The sequence below is a fragment of the Haplochromis burtoni genome, unplaced genomic scaffold (genome assembly GCF_018398535.1).
Source record: "Haplochromis burtoni strain Fernald_Lab_line unplaced genomic scaffold, NCSU_Asbu1 Contig_398, whole genome shotgun sequence".
Classification (NCBI taxonomy): Eukaryota; Metazoa; Chordata; class Actinopteri; order Cichliformes; family Cichlidae; genus Haplochromis; species Haplochromis burtoni.
The window spans coordinates 207742-216254 of NW_024582759.1; the positions used below are offsets into that span (position 1 = coordinate 207742).

At 40.2% G+C, this 8513-nt stretch overlaps 1 protein-coding gene across 1 annotated transcript in view; it reads right to left on the reverse strand.

The window, feature by feature from the left end:
- Positions 1-8513, reverse strand: part of alg6 (ALG6 alpha-1,3-glucosyltransferase) — a 20943-nt gene that overhangs the window by 7895 nt on the left and 4535 nt on the right. The window contains exons 8-12 of the mRNA XM_005944257.2: positions 7170-7305; positions 3991-4076; positions 2549-2633; positions 2287-2357; positions 1107-1175 (exon numbers count right to left, since the gene is read on the reverse strand). Of these exons, the coding sequence (XP_005944319.1) occupies positions 1107-1175; positions 2287-2357; positions 2549-2633; positions 3991-4076; positions 7170-7305 (447 nt within the window). The remainder of the gene's footprint in view (positions 1-1106; positions 1176-2286; positions 2358-2548; positions 2634-3990; positions 4077-7169; positions 7306-8513) is intronic.

An 8513-nucleotide genomic window follows, 5' to 3' on the forward strand; every position in this document is an offset into this window, starting at 1 on the left:
GTAGTAATTTGGACAGCCTTCGGCGCGTCGCTGTGACGTAATCGGTCTACAAATGCGGCCTCAGGAGGATGCAGCCCATGAATTTGGACATGTCCAGAGTATAATCGCAGCCTTTGCGGTTAGAAAATTGCACTTGATCATGTCGCGATATTATCGCAAATGCGATATATCGTTCAGCCCTAATGTGCATGCATCTCCCAGGGAGAGATGGCTCTGTAATTCACGAGGAGCTTATCTTAGTTTAGTAGAGGAGCATGGGCAAGAACAACAGTTGACTCACAGTGAATCACACAACGCCCCAGCTTATAAAAACCTTTCCCCAGACAAAAAACTACTTATTCAGATTTGGACTCAAACAAAAAAACTTCTATTCAGTAGATAAATGTTTAACACTTCCTCCATTTACACTGACTGGCTGCATTCAGTGGCCGTAAAGTGGTCATGCTTGGCCATCCATTCAGCCAGTTCTGCTAACAAAAGATGTATTTTTTTTCTTTTTTAAATTAGTCTGGAGAGGATGCAGATAATGTGAAAGTCCAAGGCAGACTGTACAGGGGAGCAGCTACAGAATGACCTCCTGTCCCTACACAACACACACTTAGACAGCAGGCATGCAGACTATGCAGTGTAATCCCCAGATATCCTTATACTAAACCACACGCACAACAATTAGTGCTGCCGGAAGAATTTAACAACAGCTGGTGAAAGTTAGATGGAGCATTTGCAGCACTACTTGTGTTTTCCATTCATGGTGCTTAGCTCCAACCCACACAGCACACCATTTAACTTTTCAGGTTAATTTTTGTATGTTTCTCATTAAATAAGAGATAGAAAACAAAGTAAAAGAAATGACAAGAAACAGCATCCAACAGCGGGACACCAGATTTATACACAAGCAAATCAAACGGGACATTTTAAAGCAATTATAATTGCTGAACTTTTTCCCATCATAAAAATAACTATAATTGCATAACTCTATTATTCCATTATCCAAGTTGCAGTAAATAAGATTTAGAAACAAATCTAACAACAGATCGCCTGTTTTTATATGTTAATCTTCCAACCTTTGTGTGTTGTCAGTGATTTCAAAAGACTTTCCTTCTTACCTGAATGTCGAGGCCTGTAGGAACCAAAGGGCCATCAAGGGGAGGTCATTCAGCAGGAGACAGGCAGGCCTAGAAAAAGAAATTCAGATGAACTCAATATTAAATAGACTGCCGTGACTTTTGCGATTAGACAAGACTAGAGTGAAAAGAATATTAAAGCTACTGAGCTGATCAAACATCCACTTACAAGTATTTACAAATCAGTCAGTCTTTGCTGTACCACATTATTTCATTCGAGAATACATCTTTTACACTTTAGCTAAGTTTTCTATTTGCATTTGAAGAACTGCCAATGTTTTGCCAAGAAGTTGCAATGATACATTTATGACCGCATGCGTCACATGCACATGCATCTGTGTTCATATGCGTTTAAGCCTGTTGCTAATTGAACTTGCTAGCTCGCTTCAGTGCAAGTTGTACACTCTGCTCAAAGGGGGGCACTTTCCATCAGTCCCCGAATCATAATTACAGTCAGTGCTGTTCGGTGATCCTGTTACAGCCCAATAATTGATCCTGCGCAAACAACACCCCGAGCTGCCGCCTACCATTCTTTCCTAATCCCTGGACATGTATTACTGATTGATTCAGGAGGACAGGTGGGAGATATAACTCAATAGTTAATAAAGCAACAATCTACCCTAATCTAGATTAATAGATGAGCCCAGATCTAGGAACCAAATCCCTCGCTGTCAAATCTATCCCAGGCTTTTCACCCGACCTACAGCTTTCTACATATGGAGGTAAAATGATAATGAAGCACACACACACACACACACACACACACACACACACACACACACACACACACCTCACTTCTTTTAGTGCTGCTTTCACCCTGTTAAATATGACCCAGCTCTGACACAGCACAAATCATGGCAGTGGAAGCAGGGTTCCTATCTGTGTTGACAGAGGTGAATAACTTCTCGGTACTTAAAAAGAAATCTGGGGGTACAGCAGGAGGATGACGTCATTTTTACAAAGCGAACATGATTTGAAACCATTAGAATTCTGTACGACATAATCTGAGATTTGACAAGGCGAATGGCTCCTTTGTGAGTAGAAATTAAATCTATACTCATGAATATTTCAGATATCGCTACAAGACAGAGAACGTACCATTTACATTTGTCACTCAATGAGACAAACCTCAAGAAGTTACAATTATCTTCTTTGTACTTACAAGGCAGCCAAAAGGATGGACTTCTCATGGACTTGAAAGGAGAAGAGGAAGAACGCCAGGGATGAATTGACCTTAAAGTGACATTGAGGCTATCAGTAAAACTGCTATATTTAATATTACACTTTTTATTACAAAGGGAAGGAAGAGAAACATATTCGAGATCGTCTTCTCAAAAAAGAAACTGGGTTTGTTAAATTAAATATGATACTTATGTTTGATAAATCTCACTGGCTTAAAAATGCTGAATGCCAAAAACACTCACCAAAGCCAGTTTAAAGTGCCAGAAGGTTGGTTTTGTTAATAGCCTGATACAGGAAGGTAGAACCGCCAGGAGAGTGCAGGCAAGACTGAAAAACAAATGAAGATGGAAGATGAAGTTACTGAAGGAAAAAACAAAACAGTATCACCTGTGCTATGTAGGCAATGTTATTCTCAATTGCATTTGCATGACATTTCAAGGTTTGTATGCAAGTCTTATGAACTGAGTGGACGTGGATGCATGGAAATGTTTTTCATGAAGACTTTCCTAATACATTATTTTACCAAGGCAACAAAATACATAAAAACAGCACGATTTGTTTTCATTAATTGGCACTGTATGAATATCAGCATTTAACTCTCAGTTCACGCCACAGTTCTTTTTAGACAGCCCTCTGATATGTAACCAAGTTGTGTGCAGTGCCGTAATGGACCAAAATAATGGCCCCTGCTGAGGGTTACCAGGCAGTAACCCTCAATTGTCACCTTCTGGGGGTAGAAGCGTGAGAAAAAAAACGTGTTGGAGTCAGTGTGTATAAATGTGCTGAAAGGTCAGGCTGCGAGTTAGTTTGAGGTGTCAACTAACTAAACTACAAATCATAGAAGACAGAAAGAAGTGTACATGTACAATATACACAAGAGTAATGGCAGACCTGTAAGTGGATATTTATTGTGTATGAAAGCAAGTGTGCTACTCGTGTGCTATGTGTAGGGCATTTGCTGTCTGGATGGAGCTGTGTGACTTTACACAGCTGATTCATTTTATGTACACCCACAGCAGAGCATTTAGCAATCCACCCTGTGCGCCATAAAGACAGCAGTGTTTTTCATTTGTTTCAAATGCACGACAGTAAAAGAAGTCTAACTTGATCCCCAGACTTAGCAGTCTGGCAGAAACGTGTCCGTGCTGCGAACGCAGGACTCCTAAATTTAGCGTGCTGGGTTATTTAAGCAGGCTCCACCACGACGCAACTGTTGCAAAAAGTTTTTCTAAGCGTGGCTGCACAGGACCCCAACTTTTGGTCAAGATAACTTCTAATGTATACGGAGAATCAGCTTCTCTTTCATACCTACATTAGAATTACATTTGCACACAAGATCCATAATTATGCTAAAACAAACAAAAAATAAAACCTCGCCGTCACATCGATTGAGTCTTTTCAATATTTCTCGGGTGTTTTAAAATGTTGTCACCACATTTTCAAAGAGATCAATGACTTTATGTTCAAAAGTTCCTCATGAGATGTAAGTGATGACCTTACTTCCAACTACTGGATCACTGTCTTTAAGCTTGGTTTTTTCAGGAAATGAAAGGAGTGAGGAAAAAAATCAAACAAAGGGAGAGAGAGAGGAACTGTGTGTGTGTGTGTGTGGGGGGGGTATAGCACAGTACAACAGAGAAAGGAAAACATAAAGTGAAACTTGTTAAACAGATAGAGGGATCACCTGAGGTAGAGCTGAGAGTCACCTGACAAAATGGATCTGATCTTTATCAGGGTGTTCAGGCTGCACCATGTGTTGGCCACTTTATCCTGTATACACACACACACACACACACACACACATACACACACACACACCTTGGTCAAATAGAAAATGGCAGGAAACACAAAGAATTAATTGTTCTAAGAAATTATTCCTTCTCAGAAAGTGTAACAAAATTCCTCTGTGGGATGACGTTTATTCATAACCCTCCATCATACATTTTCTCTCCTGTCAGGAAAAGCATGGGGCTTATTTGTAACCTTGGGGTTTTGGGATCAAGTTTGATGAAGTCGATATATTAAGCCAATAACTTCCTTTGAATTCTATTTTCTGACAATAGCTGTTATCTTTTTGATTTGTTGCTTTGCTGATAAATGTCAGGCATTGGAAAAGTGAAGACATAATTTCGAGCATGAATGGATGTTTTTAAACTATAATCCAAAATACGGCTATCAAATGTAAAATATATATATATCTGAAACAAAAAAGAAGTAGCAAATTCTCATTTTTGGGAGGCTGAATCCAGAGGAAGTTATGGAAATAATAAGCATGTAAACATTTATATTATTTACTATTATCATTATTAATCAAAAGTCGCGCAATTTCTCATATTAGTGTCACTTTTGTTAATAATGTGCCTCATTTCTAAGATGACTGAAATTATATATACGATACAGTACACGGTATGCGTGAAGCTTCCTCTTTAATACCAGCTGAAAAGTACTTGCGGTTTAAAGCTGATATCAGATGAGGAGCTCATTGTGTGTGCTTCAGCTGATTTAAGTGCTTAAGCAGTTGTGCAGGGATATCGAGGCCAAAGCCACCAGTGTGCGCCATGATATCACACATCACAGAGGCTGTGGATGTTTTCACTGTGTGATTCTATCTAGAAAATCTATTTCTGGCCTCTTCCCTCTCTTCTGTTCTACAGCTGCTGGCTGCACAGCTGTGCTGATCTTAATGGCAAAGTAGTCAGCAGCACAGGGCCGTCCAGTGCTGTGTTTTCTCAGCCCAATCCCTCTGTCCTTCCTTTCTGGCTCATTGCTCCAAATAACTGTTACAGCAGTGCAGCAGGCAACACATGAATGTCAGGGTGGGCTGAGCGAGAGCGGTGCAGCCCCCTTCACCTATAAACTAGCATGGAATTTCACAGGGAGAAGCATTTGGTGCCATTTTTGTGTGCAGGCAGCAATGTGAGACGCCAGAATGCAGCTCAGTGGGTAAACTTACAACTGCTCCCTCACAGAAGCCACCAGGACCACCAGTCACCAGCCCTCTTCTTCCCCACCGCCCCTTCTCGCCCCTTCCCCTTGTCCGAGGCGTCTGCTTACGTGCACAATTTCCCAATTAGTTCAGGACAACTTGCCCCCAGCAGCCCCCTTCGTGCTGTCGTCACAGGCGAGCATAGTGTCTCTCACACCCTGTGTATTATGTTTGAACCATTTCGTTGAACAAATACTGCCGCGGTGCTCGATGCCAGCCGCTCCCCCGGCAGAATTTTCAATTACTTCTCACATCCGTGACACCTTATGGTGGGTTCCACCTCGGGAACCGGGACAAGAGGGGGTTACAGGGTTTCAGAAACGAGAGCCGCAAAGCTTGGCCTCCGAGCTGTCAGTCACACGCACGCAGTTACTTCAACTCAGCCGCTTTCATCACTCTGACTGCGGAGGTGTTTCAAGTATTCTTGTTCGCCATCATCACTTTACTTTTTTAATTAATATCATATTTCAGTGACCAGGCTATAAGTGGGTGACCACGGTATATCAAACATGTACGTTTGTTCTTGCAAAACAGTCAAACATACGCTTATGTGTCTGTTTTCCGAAGATGTAGTCAGTAGGTGAAAGCAGCTGTCCGACGTGCTCTGATATGCCTTCAAGTGTTGCGTCCACCAGACTCCTTGGTTCGTATGGCTAGAACATGGCTGTGCTACGAGGTGGCGAAAACAACCTGGTCATAAATTAGTGAGATTTATCTCTATCCTCCTACTGTACACCCCAAACCCCAACACCTCCCGGAGATAGAGTGAAACTGATCTCCTGACCTTTCACAGTTTTATTCCACTGTTTTCTTTGATCCTGCAGGGTATCTGTTTCCAAGCAGCTAAGCGCTAGTGGATGGAAGGGTATTTCGCCATGCTGTGAGTATGGAACCAGTGCAATAGCGGAGTAGTGCCGTGTGTGTTGTTTCTAACATTGGTAACAGCTTAATGCTTGAAACAGTAGAACAGTAAATCCTTTAATAGGAAACAGCATTTCACAGTAATTCTCAGCCCAAAGAGAAGTCGTTTACCAGTGATCATAAGATGTGAAGTTGCTGATATTGATCACAGTAATTTGCTTTGATAAAACAGAAACATAACTGCATCCACGCTGGCTTAACCCACAATGGAATTTTTTAAAGTCCAAATACATCCCTTTTTATTACATGTCACTGGTTGTACTTGGAATTGTATTATACTTGATTAAAATAATTGCTGTCTTCCCATTTTCAGTTAAAAACCCAATTCAAGATTAACACGGCTAGTATTAGTTTCAGCTCTATATTATTTATATAGTGCAAAATCACAACAACAGTAACCTCCCTACAATAATACTATTTTGGATAATTTTTTTTTTAGAACCAACCATTAATAAATGCATAAACTAGGTTTTCAGCATCACTCTGTGACAGGATGTTTCGAATTTTAGAGATATTTTTGGAAAAATGCAAGAAAGCAGTCCTAAATATTTTTTAGTATGCACATTGAAGGACATATCCTGGTGAAAAACAGCTCCAAGATTCAGACCAAGGTAATACCGTCCACACTAGTTAGAAACCAAGTCTCTAAGATTTTTAGTAAAATAACCTCAGTTTTATCTGAATTTTTAAAGAGAAATCTTTATGGATTTAAGATGTTCCTGCAGTTTAACGAATTAATGTGTGAGTTCTGGCTTGGATAGATAAAGTCAGGTATCATCTGCATAGCAATGAAAATGTATGCTATCATTTCTAGTAACACTGCTTAAGAGAAGCAGGTATAGTGTAAATAGAATGCAGATGTTGTTATGACAAAAGCATACATGTTTTATTTTTAATATTATGTTTGTCAGATGTGGTTTTTTGGTAAACCTTTGATTTAAGGAACTACACGTTACCTCAAACAGACCCCGAGCCACGGGAAAAATCCTCCTGACCACCTGCATGGCCTGGCTGGGTTCAGCCAGGAAGGGCAACCAGCAGAGGGCAAAAGTCGCCAACACTGTTACACCAACCCTCACCAGCAAGAAAAGCCTACATGAAAAGACAACCAGGAGAGTAAATAATCATATGTCATAAATAATGAACTAATGAAAACAAGCAATTACTAATACTTTCCCCACTTCCTATAATCACTTTCCCCCAGATGCTTTAGTATTTACTTTAAAATTGTCTGTGAAAACAGTTCACACATACTGTGTGCAAGTCCTAAATTTGGGCTTTGACCCTTGTGTTAAGGAATGCAGTGAAAGCCATGCATCAGCTGAAAGTGTTCAGTGTAGGTCAGGATATCTTGTCAGCTGTAACTGTGAAGCTGCTGGTTAAGTTGCACACACAGGCATAGCTGAGGAGTTTGGGCATGGCCAGAGTGTCATCTGGACATATCTTCCCCCCAGGCCTTCTAATCCAGCTCTCCATTTGCTACTAAATGCCCTTGGTACATTGTTACTAGATAAACAGACACTGGACACACTAGTAACAGCATCCAATCTGATTACCTCAGTCATTCTGTGACACTCCTGAGGACACTGCTATCTTATACACTGACATTACATATCTAGTATGGGCATTCTGTTGAAACATATGTGCACAGTGATCACAGAGTACAAGCAACAAATGTAGACTTGAACATTCAGGATTTCACAGTCATCACTATAAGTCCTCCTGAGACATTTTGCGTTCGGCTCTAGTGAAGGGCATCACTGATCGCAGCGTGTGGGGGAAAGGCAAGTATGCACACATATATATAAACGTGATCCATCTGTAAAATGGAAAGCCAAAGAGTCTTCTGTGTTACCTTATTTGATTGATTTTTAAGTTTAATCAACAAAAGTACAGTGCTCAACAAATTTATTAAATCACCTGTTTAAAACGAAAAGAAATATATTGTTACGTATTAGGAAAACAACAAACTACATACAGGTTTTTATACCCAAATTTGAGCCGGCACTTTGAACTTCTCTAAGAATTTAGAAATTAATCAAGTCTAACAGTCAAAAACTGAAACTTATCTTTCTCGTAATGTCAATGAGTAAGTGTAATTTGGCATATTAATCAAAAAACAATAATGTGCTTTTTCTGCTTTTTTGTTAAACAGTAAATTAAAAAAATTCATGGATAAAAACACTAATTATAGCATAATATAGCATTTAAAATATAATTTCGTTTAAAGGGGGGCGATCGTGGCTCAAGAGTTGGGAGTTCGCCTTGTAATCGGAAGGTTGTCAGTTCGAGCCCCGGCT